Source organism: Marmota marmota, unplaced genomic scaffold, assembly GCF_001458135.2.
Source record: "Marmota marmota marmota unplaced genomic scaffold, marMar, whole genome shotgun sequence".
In the NCBI taxonomy this organism is placed as follows: Eukaryota; Metazoa; Chordata; class Mammalia; order Rodentia; family Sciuridae; genus Marmota; species Marmota marmota.
In genome coordinates, this window is record NW_025999942.1 from 7093907 (window position 1) to 7117462 (window position 23556).

Consider the following 23556-nt stretch of genomic DNA (forward strand, 5'->3'; position numbering starts at 1 on the left):
ATTCAAATCAACGCAACCTCACGTTGGCGACGAGCACGAGGGGCGGAGCCTTTCCGGCGTGTGCCCCGACGCGCGCTGTGATTGCCCAGGAGAAAGGAAGGCGCTCCAGTTCCGGGTCAGGCCCTTCTCCCGCCTCCCTCAGCCTCCGCCATGGCGAGTGGCAGCGGCGCCGGGTCGTCGGCGACCGCGGCGGCGAATCTGAATGCGGTGAGGGAGACCATGGATGGTGAGTGCCCGTTGCGCTCCCTCTTCCTTGCTTCCACTTCCCGCAGCCAAGGCCCCCAGGATTGGGGAGCACGAAGAGGGCGTGCGGTCTTCTTCCAGCCCAAAACGGCATCTTTGAAGGTCCACGAAGGGACCCGCTAGCACCGCATAGCTAATGGCCCATTCCTTGAGAGTTGTCTCTCGGCTCCGGTGTAGTTTGTCGCGCGCACGGCGTTCTGGCCCTCGCGTCTGCCGGTTGCGCTCCTGAGACCTCGAGGACCGCGCCTTTGCGTCCCACGTCTCGCGCGACCCGCTTCTGTCCTCCCGCGCCCGCCCGCGCCCGGCACCTTTGCATCGCGCAGTCGGAGCGCTCTGGAAGCCGGCGGAACTGGAAACCCCCAGGATAGGAGTAGGGGGTGTGCAGTCACCGCTCTGTTTCATGCCCGTGGCACTTCAGTAGGCGCTGTTTAAGTATCCGGCGAATGAACAAGGCGCCCCTTCATGGTAATTTCTCCAGTTAATTTTGGAGCAGATGACGCCGGTGCCGGGTGCTGTGGCTATCGTTTCCCGTTATCGCGCCCCGCCTGAGGCATGTGGGCATAGAGCCTGCACACATGTATAGACGAAAAAGGTGTCTTCGAGTTAACCTTCTCTACCACTAGTTTTTCTGGAGTGAACTTGGTTAGGCTACTTTGTTTTCACCCAGTAAAATAAAACCCTACCTCCCAAGGATGATTGTGAATGTTAAATAAGACAACTAGGTAAAGGCATATCAAAGGCAATTAGCTTTATCTGTTTTTACTCCAAACCTTCTAAATGTGTTTTGAGGAATGTTAAATATTGCGAATTATAGTTCGTCTTGACATTTTCCAGGAGCTACCCATATCAGTCTCCTACTCTGTTAGAATATAATTCTGTAGAATTCTCACTAGGTTTGTCAGCCATTCTGCCCCGTCTCCTTCACTGAAGTTCTTATATAGCCCCTCCAAATGGGAACTTCTGGTAAAAGCTTCTGGATTTTTCTTCAGTGACTGCTGCTTTCCTTTTCAAATAATTGTTTATACTAATAGAGCATTTGCAGCTATTTTTTTTTTTTTTTTTGCCTAACCACTCCTTTGCTGTTTTAATGAGACTCTCATTCTTAACATCCAATCAGCTTATTTTTTCATCCTTCTTGTGCCTCACAGATTATTAGTTTTGTTTTGGAAGTGACTTTATGTACATAAGGGATTGGTATGTATATAACATTACCACATTGTATCTTTCCTTGGGAGCTAGTGTATTTTTGGAATAGGGCAAGAAGTATGAGGCCTTGCTTCTAGCCAATTTTCTCACATTACCTATGTTTAGGGTCCTTATTTATATAGCTGTAGGATCCCATATGAATGAAGAACTGCTATTTTATGTCTGGTGGAAATGTGGATGCACAAATGAGAACTAATAGTTTGCATCATCAAGGTCTTTCCTAAGAGAATTAATGTAAAATGAAGATAATAAAGAGTGAAAGAACATATAAAAGAAAAGACCAGAGTTTTTTTGATTGCTGTTTCCCTCAATAGCAGCTACTGTATCTTCCCTCAAGACCTAGTACATTTCTCTTCACCTTCTTCCTCCTTTTCATACATTAATCAGTTTACAGTGATTTAAACTTTTAATAGATGTCAGTGATTGGCAAGGGTTGCAGAACCCAGCAGTAAAAATTTTCATTTTAATCATGAAATGAAAGGATTTTGTTAAGGATACTTCAAACTTGGGAGGAAGCAGGTAGTCCTTATAATTTTTCTGCACATATTATATCTTCCAATACCTTCCTAAAGTTCTAAAATCTTTAATAGGTTCTTAGTGGATTTGCATATCTCCCTTATCTCCTATTTTACACCCATTTAGTCTGTTAATAGCATTTGACTTCACACTAGCTATTCAGGTATGTGAATTTACAAGCTGTGTTCTTTGATATCATTTTCAAATTTATTATTATTATTATTATTAGTTTTAGGTGGACACAATATCTTTATTTTATTTTTATGTGGTGCTGAGGATTGAATCCAGTGCCTCATGAGTGCTAGGTGAGCACTTTACCACTGAGCTACAACATCAGCCCTGCTATCAGTTTTTATTCTTCTGCCTGCCTCTGGTTGATTTCTGTTCATTTCTGGAATCTTAAGATTATTACTTCTTTAGACCAGTCTTTCTGAAACACTGTCCTTCCAAACTTGGCAAGATGCTTTTGTAATTCATTACAGGATTATGTTGTTTTCTATTATTTTACTTAGAACTGGAATCTTAGTCTGTCTTGAGATACTATACCAGAATATCTGAGACTGGGTAATTTGTAAACAGCAGAGATTTATTTCTTGCAGTTTCAGAGGCTGGAAAGTCCAAAGTTGAGGGGCTTGCAACTGTCAAGGGCCTTCTTGCTGCATCATCTCATGTGGAAGGTGAAAGAACAAGAGTACACTGTACAAGGGGTTGGGGTTGATTCATCCTTTAACAGGAACCCTCTCCCAAGGGATAACTAAACCACTCCTGGAGTGATGACATTAATCCATTCCTGAGGACAGAGCCCTCATGGTTTAGTCACCTCTTAAATGTCCTACCTCTCAATGCTGTTGCATTGGGGATCAAGTGCCTTACCTATGAATTTTGGGAAACACATTCAAACTCTAGCAGTCAGTTATTTTAATACCTATCTCTCCTAGACCATAATGTCTGTGAGGATTAGAATCTCTGTCTGCACAATTATCTTTCAAGCAGTAGCATAATAGGGTGATGTGCATGTGGTACTAATTACACAGTAGGCTATTTCCTTAAGGAAATAATTAATGTTTACAAACAGCTTGTGTCAATACAAAGTAAAGATCAATGTCAATTTAAAAACAGACCAAAGCTTAAAGAAAGAAATAACTAAAACTGAGATGAATTCAAAAGACAATATAGAATTATATGAAAGAATGAGTAAAGGCAGAAGAGGAAAACATCAACAAAGTTATAAAGTCAAAAATAAGTATAGCATTTATAGGTAGGGAGTCACAAAGTTATAAAGTCAAAAATAAGTATAGCATTTATATGTAGGGGGTCTACCATAAAGAAAACAAACGGGAAAGAGGAAAATTTGTCAGGAACAGTTAATTATGATGATGATGGTGATGATACAGTTGGAGTAGGATCTGAGTATCTGTTCTAGTTATCTGTTGCTGCAAAACAAACCACCCCATAAAACAAAGATTTCTCTCTCACAGTTTTAGGTGTTGACCAGACTAATCATGATAGTTATGATTGAGGGTCTCATGGATTTCATTTAGACAGAAGCTAAGTCAACAGTCATCCCAAAACCTTGTTAATTTACCTTCTAAGTGATGCTGAATATCATGCTGACCCTCAGCAGGGGCTGTGGTCTAAACATGAGGTTCCCTCATACTTGGTGGATGGTTTCAAGGGAAAGTGACTCAAAGAGCCAGGAGGAAGCTAAATTGCCTTTTTAAACCTTGCCTTGAAAGTCAGTACAGTGTCATTTTTGGAAAATACAGTTTACTGGGGGCCCTAAGCATATCTGCACATTCTTGATCTGTAAACCAAGAATGCAAGGCCATAAATGCAGTACTCTTTTCCTTGGGTACTTCTCAAGTGTGTTTATAGCAAACAACAATGAGAAATGGGGCAGCGTGTACCCCTAGATAAAATGCAGGCTTGCTTAATACAAAAAAATCCTAACAAGAAAATGTTACATTTTTAATATGGTTAATTACAGATAACTATAAAAAACCAACTCCATCCTTAATGCTATTGTTACATGCATTCCAAATAAAATTGGAAACACTTGCTTTCATTGTTTTGTAAAAATATACTAATTTTAAGAATTTGACAAATAGCATGAAAAATGATGATTAAAAAGAAGATGAAACTTATTTGTAGGTGAAGTGATCTGACTAGAAAATATAAGAATTGAAAATTTGTTAGAAACTTCAGTAGACTTTGTTACAGTAACTGGCTATAAAATAAAAATTGTAATATCCCCATATATCCAGAGGAAATAAACAAGGTTCATAAAATAAACAAAAAAAAAAATGGAAGTAGAATCCATTTGTGAGAACAGTCAAAAATAAAACTCACAGAAAGTGAAGATTCAGTATGTCAGTTGAACACTTGCTGAAATTTTCTACATCAAGTGTATGAAAATGATAGAAAATAATAAGGTAATATAATTATCAGTATAGCCATATTCAAAAACAAGAAAAGGAAGTCTCCATTGATTAGAGAGGTTTTCCCAAAAGAAAGGAGCAGATGGGAACCACAGCAGGGTATTCGGAATAGAACCTGAGAAAGCATGCGGGCTTGCCTGAGCAAACCTGGAATCAGAAATGTACCATCTGCCATGGCCAGTGACTGAGAAGCACCACCCATTTGTTTTCTGGGTCTAGAGCCAAGATTCTTCTACAAGGCCTAATCCAGAGGGCTGACACAGGGTGAGACTATCTGAGAACATATCAGCAACCCAGGATGTACAAGAGAAATTCCCTATAAAAAAATGAATTTTTATAGTCAAGAATGATAGAACCTAAGAGGTGGAAAACAACTAAAATGGAAAATTAAAATGATAGTGTGCTAGTAATAGCTAGCCCTTTTTTGAGCACTACCATATGCCTAGCTGCATCCTAAAGTGTATCCGTTAATCCTAACCCTAATTCTATAAAGTCTTATTACCTGCATTTAATGCAGTGGTAAAATAAATACACTTTCCTAGTAATAAATTACTTATCTAGTAATAAAGCTAGGTAGTCTGTCTACCTAGAACCCAAGTAGTCTGTCTCTAGAAATTACATTTCTAACCACTCTTAGGGAAGCAGATTATGGCTCAGTCTCAAAAACACATTAAGAATATAGCCTTAAATAAAGACAAGAACAACAGCAATAAGATAATAAATGGTTAAAGTATTAGTAAATAGGACAATCAAAGCTGAAGAAATGAAAATAGGAACGGCCATCAGTTTTCACCACAGAGTAACAATTTACTTTCCTTGAACAAAACACAGGTAAAACATACAGGACAAAGGTTTTCAAGACACTGGACCTTAGGCATCAGAGGACAGTAGTCCCTGAAGGACAGCACACAAATGAAGTAAGCTGTCCATTGCAGATTGCCTTCAGAGAGTTTTCCAGGCCTCTCTGCAGCCTGGTACACAGCTTATCTCCCTGATTGCAAGCTGAACACAGGCATCTACTGGGGTTTACCTGGATTTCCCATGCTGCAGAACAGAGTACCTGAAAAGGAAGAACCCAAAGAGAATTCTGAGATCTGGAGAAGAATACCCTTTTATATTCAACAGAGCATTGAGTAGTACTTGGTGGGGTGGGGTGGGGGCACACAGAAAGTTAGGGAAAGAACTATCCAAAAGGTTTGAGAGAACAGTATACCATGCTCACACAGGGTGTAGGCATAGTGCCATTCTGTCAGAATGAAAACCGTTTGTGAAACACTGGGTAGAGTTCTTGGGAAAGTCTTGTCCCAGTAGTGGGGAATAATTGGCTCTACACTAAACAGGGCTCTGGTTCTGCCTAACAGATCTGAAAAGTACGGCCTGAAAGGATCAGATTGTTTCTGGATAACTTTCATTACAAAATTCAAGGATATATATGGAAATCAAAAAATACCTAGCACCCAAGAAAATTCTCAACTTGTGATATCTAATTGAAGATTGCCAGATAAGCAAAGTAGTATGGCTCATTGGGGGAAAAAAATCAGTTAACACAGATAGAAATGACACAGATGTTAAAATACAAAAGTATTAGAACTGTCCTTGTTCAAAAAGTGTAATAGAGACATGGAAGACATACAGATATGCAGATGTTTTGAATTAGTGGGGACTGAACTCAGGACCTCATGCATGCTAGGCAAGTGGGCTTTACCACTGAGCTACTTCCCTAGTCCTTGTTAAAAATTGTTGTTGGTACTGGAGATTGAACCCATGAGTGATCTACCACTGAGCTCCATCACTAGTCCTTTTCAGTTTGAAACAGGGTCTTGCTAAGTTTGTAAAACTGGTCTTGAACTTGTGATCTTCCTGCTTCAGCCTCCTGAGTCACTTGGATCACAGGCATTTACCACTATACCCGACTTAAAATTTCATTTTCAGACAGGTTTTCACTGAATTTCCCAGGATAGGCTTGCACTTGTGGTCTTACCTCAGCCTTTGAGTAATTGGGATTATAGATGTGTACCACCTCACTCAGCTAACAGTATTTTTAAGACTCTGGCTTCTAGAGATGAAAATGAATGTCTGATATGAAAAAGTGGGAAGGATCCATTACCGTGAACATTATGAATACTCGAAACATTTTCAGTACTTAGACTTAAATTAGTAGGTGAACAAATATTGTTAACTTGTTCTTATAATTAGTAGTTTTCGTGGAATTCAGATAACTATTTAAATGGAATTTGTTTTTGAAATGGATGAAAAATTCTAGAGAATAACAGGGCTTACTTTAAGCACCTGAAAGGTGACAGGAATCTTTAACCTACTACATGCAATATCAAATTAGTAATCAAAATTGTGTCTCTGGGATAAGCCAAACATGTATCAGATCTGTAGGATATTTACTGTGTGATAAAGGTGGCATCTCAGTTGAGTGATAAAATGAAAGATCATTTAATAAATGGTATTGTGGCAGTTGGCTTATTTCTGGAAGCAAAGTTAGGTCCTATCTTCTACCCAAACTCCAGGGAATTAAATATTTAAATGTTTATGGAATGGAAGAAAATACTGGTGAATACAATTGTTTCATGGGGAATAACTTTCTAAGCATGATGCAAAGGGAAATGATAAACAATAGATTATGTTAATAGTTGACTTCCATTCTAAACACACTGGGAAACAACATTAAATAGTTCAATGAAATCATTATTATGTATACATCATGTAATAGAAGGAATTCCTGGAAAATCATTTTGGTAACCTGGGTTCTCTGTGGTAGTACTTCTCGTATGAAAGAGAGATGCTTTTGTAAACTGCAGTACTGGAAGAACAAAGCTAGAAAAAAAAAAATTCCAAGCTTTTATTTTTATTGTTAAGTGTCAACAGATATGATTACTCTGTCCAATTGTTATAAAACTTTCCAAGCTCTCTTAAATCCTTAAATATATACATTACTGACTGAGCAGTTCTTATTGTAATAAAGTTAGTGTGTACAGATATTATTTTGTTGGGGGAGATAGGAGAGTCGCCTAACTCTTTTTTTCTTGGTATGGGGAATTGAACTCAGGCACTTGACCATTGAGCCACATGCCCAGCCCTATTTTGTATTTTATCTAGAGAAAGGATCTCATTGAGTTTCTTAGTGCCTCACTGTTGTTGGGGCTGGCTTTGAACTTGCAATCCTGCTGCTTCACCCTCCCAAGCCGCTGGGATTACAGTCATGCGCCATCACACTAACTCTTAAAATGGAATGAATTGAATATTTATAGTGTTCCCATGGAATAAATGTTGTGTGACTAATTAAATCCTATTATAAAAGAGTATTTAAAAATAGGAAAGTATCTTTAATCAGTATTAAGAATGGATTTCCAAATCCTGTTTGCAAATTCTTTGATATTATTTAAGAATATATGAATTAAAAGTACTATGTACATATTTTTAAATGCTTTAAGTTTTTTTTTTTTTTTTAAGTTTTCTTTATGTGTTTTTGTAGTTCTGCTTGAGATTTCAAGAATTTTGAATACTGGCTTAGATATGGAAACACTGTCTATTTGTGTACGGCTTTGTGAACAAGGAATTAACCCAGAAGCTTTATCATCTGTTATTAAGGAACTCCGCAAGGCTACTGAAGCACTAAAGGTTAGAGATTCATGTGTTTGTTCATTCTAAATAAAGATGCTTTTGTTTGGAAAATGATTAATTATGAAGTTATGTAAAAAAAATCCTAGTTAGGCAAGGTTAGATTAACTTCTAACAACAATAGGAGGAATTCTAAAGACCAGGGACTTTATAGCATATGTTCAGATCACTAAATTATTGTTATTATTTCCTCAAAAGTCTCTATAGAGTTTTTCTATGTGGTGAGTTAAATCTGCCTCCAAAAAGATATGCTCAAGTTCTATCCTCTGGTACCCATGAATATGACCTTATTTAGAAATAATGTCTTTGTAGATGTCTGTAAGATGAGGTCATGATTAGGGTAGCCCCTAACTCCAGTGGATGATATCATTACTAAATAAGGGAAATTTGGACACAGACAATAGAATGGTGAAGACACAGTAAGTAGGGAGAAGGACATGTGTTGATGGAGGCTGGTATTGTAGAGTGATGCATCTATATATAAGTCAAGAAAAGACGCAGGTTATCAGCAGCTATTAGAAACTGGAAAGAGGCAAGGAAGGATCCTCCCCTAGATCCTTTGGAGAGAGTGTAGCCCAACTGACATCTTAATTTTGGACTTCTGAACCTCCAAAATTGTAAAAACTATACATATTCCTATGTTCTTAAGGCCACCCAGTTTGTGGTATATTATTTTGCAGCCCTAGAAGCCTAATACAGATTTTAAGACCGGGAAGTAGGACAAAACAAACACTGGAACAAATACTTCAGAATGTTTAAGTGGCTTTGGAATTGGGAAATGGAGAGAGACAAAAGTTTAAGGTGCTTAATAGAAAAAGCTTAGATTGCCTTGAAGAAACTTTATAGAACTGTAAACACTGAAGGTGCTTCTAGTGAATGCTCAGAAGAGAGGAGAGTTATAGAGGAAGATTCATTCCATAAAACATGTCAATTATTAGGAAGAGAATGTTGCTGAAAGTATGAACATTAAAAGCACTCTGGTGCAGCCCCAGTCACACAGAGGAACATTTATTGGACACTAAGGGACAGGTGACCTTTGTTATAAAAGTGACAGAACTTGACTGAATTATGTTCTATATTAGAAGGAGAATTGACTATGTAAGTGATGAACTTGGATATTTAGCTGAGGAAATTTCCAAGCAGAAGTGTGAAAGATGCAGCCTGATTTCTCTTTGTTGCTTATGATGTAATGTGAGAGGAATGAGAAATTGAAGAAGGAACTGCTAAAGAACCCAGCACTTGATTTGGAAAATTCTTAGCCTATCTGGATAGCATGCTCTGCAGACAGGGCCAATTTTGTGGCTAGCAAACCTGTTTGTGAAAAGATTACGTGTGATACAGACCCAGTCAGCCACCTTGGCACAGACATAGTTGGTTTAGACTGAAAGGGAAAAAATGAAGTGAAGAAATGCTTTCTGATTACTGGAATTCTGTAGGCTAGAAATTGACCTAGAGAGCTACTTAGCTGTGAAAATGTATTATTCTTCAAGGAAAGAGGGGCATGGACTCAACTGTGAGCATGCGTTATCCTTCAAGAAAAGGGGGTGAGTGGCTCAGAGACTGAGGGACACTGCCATTGCCAACCTGAACCCACAAAGCTTTATTTTTTCCAGATTCAACATGTTTCCAATCTTAGCAATTAAAGGTATTTAGTATCGTGTTCCCTCTCTTGCTTGCACACAGTCTCTGCTTTAAAATCTGTGGTCAGTTTATTTCCATGTTTATATGGCACTAACTACAAATAGTGAAACAAAGTTATTCCATTAAAACTTGTCCAACAACAAAGTGATTTCTCTTTTACCTGTGAGAGAATGGAATTTGAAACATGTAACTAACCCATCTTTCAAATTAAATTATTTTCCAAAGAGTTCCAAAGTTTTGGGTATTTGCTTTTTAAAAACTTTTGATTATTAAATCTAACAGAAATGTAACGAAATTGCATTTATACAAGATTTATCTTAAAATGTCCACATTGTCACTGCCTGCACCCTAGAAATTACCTTTTATCCTCTCCCTAATTGCTAACCTTTCCCTCTACTCCCTTCTGCCAGTAACTGCGATCCTGACATTTATTCTTTTAGCAGTTTATTTACTAAACTTGGATCTCTAAACACTAGTTTATTTTTGTAAAATTTTTGAGCTCCACAATAAATGAAATCTTACCAAAATCTTTTTACTGGGTTCTTTCATTTAACATTATGTCTGTGAGGTTCATCTATGTTGCCTATAGCTATAACACATCCTTTTTCCCTGAAATGTTTTATTTGACAAATATACCAGTTTATTCTTTCTATTGTTAATAGATATTAAGTGTTTCCAGTGTGGGGCTCTTCCCACTCAAAGCTGCTTTGAGCATTTGTAGTCCACGTTTCCTTTTTTTTTTTTCTTTTTAGGTATACATGACAGTAGAGTATATTTTGACATATTATACATACATGGAGTATAACTTTTTCTAATTAAGATCCCATTCTTGTGTACACAGAGTCCATGTCTCTTAATGCATGTATATATACATTTCTGTTAGGTGTTTGTCTAGAAGTAAAATTGCTGAGTCTTAGATTATGTTTTTCCTCTACTTGAATAAATAGTTATAGTGCCAAACATTTCAAAAATATATTTCCACCAGCTGCATGACTTTCTTTTTGCTTCATGTCTTTTCATTGTTTATTCTGAGTCTTTAAAATTTTAGTCATTCTGGGGTATATATGAGTTTTTCATTCTGTTTGATTTGCATTTCTGAGTACCAAGGAGGTTGAATGCAATTTTACATGGTTTTTTGTTTTTTGGGTTTTTTTGTAGATATCTTTCCAAGTCACTTGCCCATCTTTCTAGGTTGTCTTTTTTAACTCATATTTATAACTTTCATAACAAAGAAAAATAACTGGATAATGTCATAAGAATAGCTAGTATTTTTATACAAGTACTTTCCTTGTGGTAGATCCAATGCTATCTTGGCATTATTTCCTCTAGTCACATACTAATATGTGCTGCTAAGGAAACTGAAGCAAAAGTGATTGATTTAACCTAAGTACTTATAATTAAGTGGTTGAGCTAGAATTTTAAGTTAGGCTGACCTCAGAGCTATTTTCTTGACTACCGAGTTTCTCCCTACAATAGTATCTAAAGAGTATGTGAGCCAGCTATTTAGGGAAAGATGAAATGGTTCTTGGAAGCCAAATAGTCATTAGGCTGTGATGTGGGAACATTTCATCATTCAGTATTCTTTAATAATTCTGTAGATAAAAATTAAAACTATTAATAGTCTTTCATCAAAATGTTTCTGAAATATTATTTGTTTGATAAACATCTTCCAGAACTAGAAGATGAATTTTTCTTGAATTATGTTCCAGTTTGAAAGAGAATAATCAGAATAAGAAGTAATTTTTATATTATACCACAGTTTGGAGCTACAAGGGAACCCAAGGCAAATAAACCAACTAAGACAGGAGACACACATAAGTGTTTGGTGTAGCAATTTCTTAGGTAACATACAACCCATGGTATTAAGATAGGAGGTTCAGAAATAACCTATTTGACATAGCTTTTCAATTCTAAGCGTTCTCATATGGACCATAGTGAGATGTGGGTGGCAGAATCCAGAAGTAAGATTTACAAAATCAGAAACTGTTGGCCATTTGAATAGAAGATTAATCTGCCTCACACACAAATCCTCTATAATGCATTCTCCTGTGATGTAAAGCGAATAAACCAGCATCTCATTAAACTAGAAAGGATAAGATGCTGAAACATTTCTAGCTAGGAAGAAATGCTAATTTAAATTTTTTTTCTTTAATTTATGTAAACATAAAAATCATACATGGTCATAATTTAAAATTCCTTAAATTGGAAAACTTCAAAGAATGAAACAAAAAGGTTATCTAAGAAATAACTAGCAATGATATTTGCTGATATCATTCCAGAAAGTATAATGTGTTTTTAAAAATAAAGTATACTTAATTTCACTGAATTATAAAAGAAGAATAGCTTGTTCATTTGCTTCTCCCAGGATTAGACTCTGTTTCTTAACTGCTATATTGGGGTGGACTAGGTTGCTGTTTGGTTTAGAGCTGCCTTGAGCCCCACCTGACTTCTTGACAGACATAAGTGTCAGATTGGTTTGTTTTGTTTTTGTATCATTGCTGCTAATTTTTTTTCTCATTTTTTTTTTTCTTCTTTTGGCTTTAAAATTAGGGTAAAGAAAAACTGTTCCTGTTCCATTGTACTATTTTTATCTAGAATTGAATTGTATGGTACTTACCGTCTCTGTTTTAAAATGCATAAAATGTAAATCAGGGACATCTTGAAATGTTGCAAGGAACTCTTAACTACGTAGAAAATGTTAACAATTTTTATGAATTTTTTTTTTACCTTTCAGAGATTTGTGTATTGATAGCATCTAGGTAGCTAGCTCCTGTCTCCAGTTAGATAAATTCTTTAGCAATAATAGATAGGCTATTATATGTGTAAAATAAGGCAAAACAGCAAAATAGGATTGCTAATTAAGTATATTTTATAAATGATTCTTTATTGGTACTGAATTTTTATATTATCTTCCCAGTAGTAGTATTTATGTGTCAGCAATACTATTTGAGAAATTCTGGACAAAACCCACTTGGCATCGTCTATTGTTTTAGTGTGGTGTTCTTTGAATTATACCATTATTGACACACCTGTAGACATTCTGTCTCTGTCTGTCTCTCTTTCTCCCCCTTTTCTTCTCTTCCCCCTCTCCCCCCACCCTTCCTTTCCTCCTGTCTCCCCTTCTCTCTCTTTCCCCTCCTTTCCATCTCTCTCTCTCTATGATGCTGAGGGTTGAACCCAGGGCCATTGTACCACTGAGCTACATCCCCAAAGCTCTTTTTATTTTTTATTTTGAAGCATGGTCTTGCTAAGTTGCTGAGGCTGATCTGGAACGTTGGATCCTCTTGCCTCAACAGTTTATAGGCGAGGGCTATCACACCTGGCTGCTTTGCCCTTTCTCTTGATGCCCTGTACTATTACTAATACCTTTGTGTACATCTGTGTTGTCTTTTCACTGGTAGGAAGGTCTCCCATATGAGGATATTGGAGCTGTAGAATTTGGAGTGGAGAGAAATTAAAGATTAAATAATTCTCATGCCCCCGAGGTAGGGAAGGAATAAACCCTTACACAGAAAAGGGATGTTTGGAATAGAGGACTATTGAATTTTGACTTTCCCCAGGACTGATCCTTGGTAAATTTTGGGAGTGTTTAGTGGCGATCTGGTAACTATATGGATCTCTTGGGTGCTATTGTTATTTTTTCAGATAGAAAGCTCTGCATTTATATAAGAAAAATGCTACAGTATTACTTTCCTACAGTAAAAATACTTGTTTTGATGTCTGTATATTGGAGGGGAATTTCTAAAATTAATACGAAAAAGGAACAAGACAAATTATATTTGAATTAAAGCAAAAATTGTATATATAATTTCAAGTCTTTATTAATAGATAATACTGAATATAGGTGATACTGAGAATGCAGCTAGGGAGATAACAGATAACAGATAAAGGTATGTAGCTAAAGCTATTATAGGAAACTATAAGAATAGAAATTATTTTAAAATGTGGAATTATTTTAAACTAGGTTCTAATTCTCTTCAGTAGTAAATACAGAGGAGGGAAATTCTATTGTAAGTGAGGGTTTGGGAGCTGCCTAAACTATAGAAAAAAAAGTCTGTTCTGCTGGTTGTAAAGAAAAGGTTTCAGCCTTATTTCAGATTGCATTATTTACCATTCATAAGTATTTTATAATTAAAAGAATTTATAATTCTTTTCATGAAAGAATTCTGAACTTAATCTACACTAAAAGCAGGTTTTAATTAGGAAGTAGAAATAAAATATATTAAAAGCCTCACATGTTTCAAAGATCAAATTTGTCATTTTCATATTGGCATTAAGAAATTACTTTTTTAGCTAGGCATGGTGGCACATGCCTGTAATCCCCAGTGGCTTGGGAGGCTAAAGCAGGAGGATCTCAAGTTCAAAGCCAGCCTCAGCAGCTTAGTGAGACCCTGTCTTGAAATAAAATATAAAAAGAGCTGGGGGTGTGACTAAGTGGTTAATCACCCCTGGTAGGAATAAATAAATAAATTACTTTTTTAGATCTGTTAATAGTACATGTTTTTTTGTTGTTGTTGTTTTTATACATGCCAAACCATTTATTGATGAATGATAGAGTACATAGGAGTTTCCTTAGAGACAAGTGGGAAAGTATAGTTTTGGAGGGGAATAGGTAAGACAAGATTAGCCAAATGTTCATTATTCCTTTTTGTTCTTGTAGCATTAAAAGTTTTTTTTTTCATTCTTAATTTCCTTTTTGCATTACAATAAAACATAGAAAAAAGATTAATGAAGATTAAGGTATGTCATAGGTTAATTTTTCAAGTAGCAGAACATTTTTACACATACTCTTATTAACTTCTATTGAAGATAATATAACTGTTTTCTACTCTTAACCTAGCAGTAAATTTTAAAAGTAGTTCTGATTTAGAACAAAAACAGTGAAAACCACTGTATTCTGATAAAAGTGGTTTGGTTGCATGAGAAAATAGTTGTTTGCTAAATAAGGTGTAGTGTAGTATTAACAAATTTATTTATCTCCATGGTGTCTCTTTTCCATGGTTTTTAAATAATGAATGTTATTTTCTTGTTCTAGGCTGCTGAAAATATGACAAGCTGNGAAGTATCAATGGAATACTCTTCTCCTGGTAGTGAGAGGAGATAGTTGGCAATTCAAATAAGTGAGAAATGATATTTTTCTATACTCAAATAATAACATTTTTACAAAGTGGATCATTATCAAGTTTCTCAGTCTCAATCACTTTATTCTACTAAAAGATAACAAAATTTACCATCTTAATTTTAAGTTGTGCAGTTTAGTTATGTTAAGAATGTTCAAGTTGTTTTGCAACTCAACATCTCTAAAACTTTATAATGCAGTAATTCCCATTCCTTTCTACCTATATAGCCTCTGGCAAACATTTTTCTGCTTTCTGTCTCTCAACATTTTACTATTCTAATCTCCTTCTATAAATCACATCAGTATATCTGCCCTTTGTTGTGTTGTATTTTACACAACATATTTTGTTTTCAAGATTCCTCCATGTTCTATCAGAATTTTCTTTTAAAGCTGAATAATATACCCATTGTATGGATATGCCATGTTTTGCTTATTCATCCTTCAGTGGACATTTAGGTTATTTTTAACCTGTAAGATATTGTGAATGATGCTGTGTGAAAATAAGCGTTCAAATATCTGTTCAGCTCCTTGCTTTCAGTTCTTTGGTGCATATTCCCAGAAGTGGAAGGATGACTTGGAGCAAGGAAAGAGTAAAAACAGACTAGCTAGGAAGCCACAACAGTAACCCAGGCCTGACTGCTCATATTATGGTAGATCCCAGAGACATTACAAAAGAAAAACACAGTATTTAATGGTTTGGCTATAGGGGAAACAAGAAACTAAGGTGACTGAGTTTCTAATCATTTTATAACAAGTGAATGATTAACAGAAAATGGACATTAATTTTCCTGGAAAGATGATTTTTATTTTAACAAATACATTAAATCTCATATTTGCCAACATTCCAACGACCTCCCTGTTTTTCATCTACCCAAAAATGCCCCACAAAGGCAGGGACCTTTGGTTTTGTTCATTAATGTATCTCAAGTGTCTTGAACAGAGATTAGCACATGGTGTTTATTAAATGCATGACTGAATGATTGGATAAGACTGGGATCTACCAAGTGATTGAAAAAGCAGCAACTACATGAGGTAGCATCAGCCCATGGCAGATGAGTCTGAGGCACAAAGTTGTAAATGGCTAGCTTAATTATGGAAGTGGTAGAGCTAGCACTGGAACCCAGGTAAGCTGATGCTGGAGCCTGCCCACCCTTGTGCTCTCACCACATATCGTGGTGAAGAAGTGAAATGAAAAAACAAGAGGAATAAGATTGGAAATCAGATGCCCAAAATGGTAGCTCTGGAAGTAGATGTTGAGAATAAGAATCCTAATGATAAACTGAAGACAGCTTATCTTTCCCAGGGTTATCCCTCCTTGATGAGTATGCTGTTGCGGCTAAAGGGTTAGCGAGTTTTTGTAGCATCTTGGCAAATCTTTTATCATTGCTATTTAATTAGGACAATACAAGGAAATAACAGGTTATTCATTGTCCAGATGTGTTGTACATAGGAAACCCAGTTCTAACAAGATGTCTCACTTTTTATGAAATTCAGCCTTGGAGTATTGAAAGTATTGTTAAAGAAAAGAAAGTTGTTGTGTCTTATAGCCCTAAACAGCAGCCTCAGGATGTCTCTTGAATGACTATGTCTATTAGAATAGAACAGAATTTTGAGATATCTTGTGGATCCCCGGTAGCTGAGTGGAAAAGCATGCATGTTATATCTGAAGTGGTCCACATTATCATCTGCCTACTGAAAGCAATAAATTGCCAGATATATATTTGGGGAGTTACATCAAACGCCTTTAAAAAGGTTGTTCTGATAATTACACTTTCAAGAGATAATACTGGAAAACTGTTGCACCTGTTATATGTTTTATAGGCACATCTACTTACTCCTCTACCAGCAAGTGGCCTTTTTATTGTAATAGTTATGGCTTATACTTGAATTTGCTGACTGCTAACCATTGAAATATCTCAATAAACTAGTTTTATAAAAACAAATAACATCTATCTCTGATTTAATCTAAATACTGTTTGTCAGACTAAAATACTATCCACCTTAATGTCACACCGTTCAGCAAGAAGAAAATGAACTGTGAATGCTCTAGAAAGAAACAAAATTTCTAGTTTCTTTAATTTGTATTTGTTAGTTAAAAGATAAATAAATAAATAAAAGTCTGATGAACCTCCAGGAAAAACAAGGACAACAGTAGGAATTGACTTGTACATGGACATTTAATTGCCCCTTCAGATCCTGATTTCTTCATTTGTGTCAAGTGAGTATTCACCAATTAAGTCACTACTTATAAACACTTCTTTTTTCTTTTTCTTTTTTAAAATTTTTTGCGTACATGACAATAGTGGAATGCATTACATTCATTATTACCCATTTACAGCACAATTTTTCATAACTGTATAAAATATGTTCACACCAAATTATGCCATTATACATGTACTCTTTTTGCATTACAATTCTTAATACACATATATACCACAGTTTATCATATCTCTGTTTGTATATAAGGTATGTTGACACCAAATTCAAATCTTCATACATGTATTTTGTGTAACAACCATCACCTTCCACTAAGTGAAGTTAGCCAATCCCAAAAAAACAAATGCCAAATGTTTTCCCTGATATAAGGGAGCGGGGGGGGGNGGGGGGGGGGGGGGGGGGGGGGGTGACTCCAAAGTAGATAGAGTAGGGAGGGAGAACATGGGAGGAAGATTATTTCTAGATAGGGAAGAAAGGTGGGAGGAAAAGGGAGGGGGAAGGGGAATAACATTTTTCTTTAAAAAAAAAAAATGTTTTTAGTTGTAGTTAAACACAGTATCTTTATTTTATTTATTTTTATGTGGTGCTGAGGATCGAATCCAATGTCTCACTCATGCTTGGAGCCACAACCCCAGCCCCAACATTTTTCTTCAAATAGGCTCACTTTTTAGAAAAATCTAATACATTTATTTTGAAAATTTAAGATTTTACATGACAACTAACATGGAAAACCATCATTTGCCATAGCTATAAAAGCAATTACAATGAAAATTAAATATAGAATAATATTTTTCCGAGTACTACTTTAAAAACTGATTCTAAGGCCTGCATTTTCTTTGATAGAAACGCAGATGAGCAAGGGTTAGAGGCATTGAACAAAGAACCAACTTTCCTGTTGAAGTTGTCAAAAGGATTAGAAGAGTATTGAAAAGAAATTAATTTCTTCAATGTGGCACTTATTTGCAACATCCCATATACCACCGATTTTATTTATTTTTTAAATATTTATTCTTAAGTTTTAGGTAGACACAATATTTTACATTTATGTGGTGCTGAGGATCAAACCCAGTGCTTCGTGCATCCTAGGCGAGCACTCTACCACTGAGCCCCAGCCCCAGCCCCTACCACCTATTTTGGTACCCATCCTATAGTTAGAAAATATTCTCAGGGTTCCTTTTGGCCCTAATACCATAATTTATAGATAGCTCTGGCTTTGGGGTCACATAGACTTGGATTCTTGGTTCTCTCTTCAAGTCTGATTCCTCATCATTAGGATGAAGACACAGCTCACAGTGTTATGAAGATCAGGCAGACTTGCTTTTCCCTAGAGAGGAGGAATATATTAGTCTGATATGCTTTTATGAGATAAATGGGAAGGCCTGGCACATAATGCTGTTGCTTTTCAGGAAAGTTCATATTTTGTGTAAACTGAACTTATCTAGCAACTTAACTTCAGGAGTGGCCAAGTGATTATGAAGTGACATATTCGAAACACACATTTTTTCCCTCACGAGTGGAATCAGAGCTCTTATTTTTATATACTTTTTTTTTTTTTGGAAACAAATGATGTGTTCAAATATAAACATATTGTGTTTGTATAAGGAAGAAGAACAAGACACTACACTAATGAAAATGAAACTAAAATGTAGCTAAATTTTAATGTCAGGACTTGCATGGCTAATTAGAGAAAGGAGCCCACAGGGATGAGAATGTGTTGGGAGAAAAAGTAAAGATTATGAATAAATTTTAAATCTCTATTTTCAACATAAAAAGAGCTCATTGTTCTCAGTTGCTTCTGATAAACCCAATGGGAATATCAGTGATCTTTGTTCCTGCTGAACACTGAGAACCATCATGTAAAACAGAGCAAACAGCTGGCTAAATGAAAGCTTCTTTTGCAAGTCTACTGATAGAAAGTTGTGGGGGAGGAGGGGCAGCCTGGGAGAGAGAACTCCATAGGTTTAATTTAAGCCCTGGATAAACACTATTCCTGCTTTCACCAGCTTTGCCTAATCGAAATGGAAAGGATTTTATCAATCAAGGTAAAGTTCAGAAAGAGAGATTTCGTGTGGAATAAAGATAAAAGTGTTTGACTTCACAAAAATGACAGTCTCTCTAATGAGCTGCCCATACATTGAAGCACCCTCTTGCAAGGACCTTGGGGGCCTTTCAGAAAGGTGGTGGGAACCTGACCTGTTGAGGTAGCAGCCACTAGCATGACTGAGGCGAAAAGGGTTGCATTGGATTATTATGACCCCTGCCCTGTTATTTTTATCATTTCAGAAAGGTTTGGGAAACTGTGTAGGGTTTTAGCACTTAATCTGGTTAATTAGGGAGCTCCTAGGGAGACAACCCATAGAAGAGAGAAGATGACATCTCACCTGGGTATTTCAAGTCTTCTTTAACTTTCTGCATTATTATTTATTTTTTTTTTTTGTACTGAGAATTGAACCCAGGGTTGCTTAACCACTGAGCCACATCCACGGCCCTTTTTAAAAATATTTTATTTAGAGACAGGGTTTTGCCGAGTTGCTGAAGCAGGCTTTGAACTCTCGATCCTCCTGCCTTAGCCTCCTGAGCCGCTGGGATTACAGGCATGCACCAGCTCACTTTCAGCATTTTGTGCAAAGTTTCTTGTTTTGTTTCACAAAAGCAGATCAGAAGAAGCAATCTATACTAAGGTGTCTCTAAGGATGCATTTCCCCTTTCTGGAGAAAAGCAGGACCTGTAGAGACCATTTGATTGGAAGGAATATAACCAGCTAGGTAGGCAGCCTGGACTAGCTGGCGGGGGTGGGAATGATAGTGGTGGGCGGAGATCCTTTCTAGGTTTCTCACATCATTTGACTGCTGGACCCAACCCTCCCTTAAGCCATTCAAGATAAGGCCAGCTCTTAGCACCAGTTAAAGCCCATCCCCTGATCCATGAATAGTAGAAACTGTAGCAGGAGGCTCTTCTTCCTTGGGCTCAACTTATATATTTTTGTCTTCTTTTCCATTTCAAATGTAATTCACTTACCATTCTGGTTAGCCCCCTTACAGCTCTAATAGCCTGTGCCATTCCTAATAAATCAGCCTAGTAGATAGGTTCTAGAAAAATCTATTTCCTTGAACTGGAAACAAAGTAGGAACAAAGTGCTTCTACCATAATTCTTCCAGAAAAACTAACTGGAGTTGCCTTTTTGTATCCCATACTAGTGCTTCTAATTTACCACAGTAGTTAAATTCTCAAGTCCCATTACCAAAGTTGAGATGGTCTTTACAACTCTTTTGTCAGAAAAAAATATTATTTTATTACTACAAAATATTTCAGGCACAAACGAAGCCCTATATAAAAGCAAATAATTTTATATCTCTTTCACATATTTTTGTTTTCAAGGCCTAATTTAGGATTGTCCCAAAAATCAATATTCAATTCATCTTTATATCAAACACCCACTCTCTCACTTCTCTCCAACCATGTGCAGATGAACGCTGACCACAACAACTTGTGAAAAATCAGGCCCTTGTCCCTTGGAGCCAATTTGCCTTCAAGAGAATTTCTGCTCTTGATCTTCAAAATTCTAGCCACCCACCTATCATACACGTATCATGAATTGAATTCTCAATAAATATTTATCAAATGATTGGTTGAACAGTCATAAATAGGTGAGAAAGTATATAACACAATTATTCACATGAAATTCTACCACAATTGCTATCCTTTCTTCAATACGATTTGGAAAAGCAAGTTGTTGGCCGGCATATATTTTTTCTGTTTTTAGATTTAAGTCTCTTTATATCTCTGTAATTTCATAGCTTCCTAGTCACATGGAATTATCATAAAACTTTAAAGGTAGATCCTCTACAAATGCACATGGTGGGTGGAAGACAATTCTACTCTCTTCTATTTCCCCATGAAGCAGAGTAGTAGCCTGGTGCTTGGCACATAGTAGATGCTTGATAAAATAGCCTATAAATTAACTAAATGACTATTGTGTTCTGCTTTTTTAAGATAAGGATGTGTCTATGAAGTCACATTCTATATGTGCAGGAGGAACTAGAAAAAAGCTAACAGCATCTCCAACAGCCTGGTGCAAGGTTGGATGCCATGCATATATTACCTCATCATTTTTGTAGCAACCTTATGAAGTAGTTATTAATATTTCAGCTTTACAGATAAAAATTGAGATCCAGAGAGATAGGACGTGAAATAAACATGAGCACGTAAAGTTCTTTCTTTTTGGAATATCCTTTCTCTTCCTGTTGTTTGACCAAAGCAGCCTTTAAGAATCAAATTTGGATGGTTGGGGGGAAGTTCTCCATGGATCTCTCATATTTCTGTCCATCTGAGGAAGGGTGTTGTGGTTTAGATGTGGTGTCCCCCAAAAGCTCATATGTGAGACAATGCAAGATTTGGTGGAAAATCATTGTGTTATATACTTCACCTAATCAGTGAATTAATCCCTGTTGGGATTAACTGAGTGGTGACTGGAGGAAGGGGTTCATTGGGGGTGGGGCTATCGGGTATATAGTTTGTATCTGGAGAGTGGAGACTCTCTGCTTTCTGATCATTGTGTGAACTGTTTCCCTCTGCCATGATGTTCAGCCTCAACTCAAGCCCTGAGGAATGGAGCTGGCCTTCTATGGACTAAGACCTCTGAAACCGTGGGCCCTCAAATAAATTTTGCTTCTCTACGATTGTTCCTATCAGATCTTTTCATCACAGCAGCGAAAAAGCTGACTAAAACAAAGGGGAATGACAATTTTTGTTCTGGGCTATCATTCTAATGTAGCAAGCCCCCTTGAAATAGAATGAGTCTCATACAAAAGCATAGGGTAGGTTTGTTTTCTAACCAGGATAATAAGAAAAGTATCTTCCTCGAGACAAAGACGGAACAGTTTTCCTAGCAGCTTCTTTTAGAGAATTGGGGTTTCTTACCTTGGGTTCCCATGGTCTGTGCAAAACCTCAGGGGCTGCTTTTTATCACTTCTGTGAGACTTCAAAGACAAAGACAAAAAAATGTTAACAAGAAGCTTCTGGTGCTGGCTGTCAAGATTCTCTGACCCAAGAGTCTTGCGTTCTCTGTCAGCATCTATGAAAATGTGGCCATTAACTTTTTTTTAAATATTTTTTTTTTAGGTTGTCAGTGGACCTTTATTTATTGATTGATACATGGTGCTGAGAATCTAATCCAGTGCCTCACACATGCTAGGCAAGCGCTCTGCCTCTGAGCCACAACCCCAGCCCAGCCATTAACTTTTCTACAAATAGGGTAAAATCGCAGACATTTCACAGTATTTGACAAAGACCTTCCTCCTTTGGGAAGCCTTTTCTGACCACACCACCTTACAGTGGTATGTCTAAGACATTTGGCAGGAAACAGAACCCACTGAGTAATGTATCTGTGAACATTTTTATTGCTTCACACTTAATTATACTTCCCTAAGGGAAAGAGACAGTTATTTGTATTTCTTTACGTGTTTAGCATTTTTTCTGGAAATAGAAATTGGCTTATTTCATTAACTCAACAAAAATGAATTGTCTCTTCAGAATGAGATATTATAGTCAGAATATTTAGGAAGTTATTTCCCTAAATGGCACATAAACTCTTCGAAGATGGACATGATATCTAATACTTCTTTTTTTATACTTTAAGATTCTGTGTATCTTTCATGACTTTTTAAATATAATAAAGGTTTATTGAGCATCTGGTATGTTTAGATAGTATGTTAATTGCTGACTATACAAATGAATAAGACTCTTTTGCTTGAGGGGCTCATGAGATAGATGCATGCAATGGGAAGAAGAAGTATAGTGGTAGAAGAAAGCACAGATCATTACCGTAACATGGAAGAGGGTCATCAAGGAGCATCAGTGCACCAGGTTTTCCCCTTCCTGGTATTTTTTTAATTGCTTTTATTTTTTAAATACATGACAGCAGAATGTATCACATTTCTTATTACACATATAGAACACAATTTTTCATATCTCTGTTTGTATATAGAGTATGTTCACACCAATTCATGCCTTCCTGGTATTTTTATAGCAGCATGTAGTGCTCAGTAGATACTGAGAAAGAGTATTAATGGGGTGGATTGATAATTCAAACTAGAAATCTTCGTCAAATCCCAGTTCTGAAACTTATGTGTATCCTCCAAAATGCTGGTCTATATTAGAAATGATTGTTGGGGGCTGGGGATGTGGCTCAAGTGGTAGTGCGCTCGCCTGACATGCGCGCTGGGCGCTGGGTTCGGTCCTCAGCACCACATAAAATAAAGATGTCGCGTCCACTGAAAACTAAAAAAAAAATTGAATATTAAAAAATTCTCTCTCTCTCTAAAAAAAAAAGAAGAAGAAAGAAAGAAACGATTGTTGGAAGGTTCTATTTCTATTGACTTAAAAAGATACACAACAAGTGTGCTCAAATAAGTGAACCTATCTCTGACTCCTGGAATAGGACCACAGGCTAGAAAGATGTACACTGCATGTTCCCAAAATTCCTTATGTTCCCAGTCAAGTGACACAGATTCACTGAAATATAATCTTAGACTAGATAGGATGGTC

The 23556-nt window shown here is 36.7% G+C and overlaps 1 protein-coding gene across 1 annotated transcript; it reads left to right on the forward strand.

Annotated features, from left to right (window-relative positions):
• The first annotated feature begins 91 nt into the window (after positions 1–91).
• Mzt1 (mitotic spindle organizing protein 1) lies at positions 92–14778 on the forward strand. The gene is made up of 3 exons (XM_015498811.2): positions 92–226; positions 7888–8033; positions 14710–14778. Exons 1-3 carry the CDS (start codon positions 151–153, stop codon positions 14776–14778), a joined length of 291 nt encoding a protein of 96 aa, XP_015354297.1. The 5' UTR covers positions 92–150.
• Positions 14779–23556: the final 8778 nt, after the last annotated feature.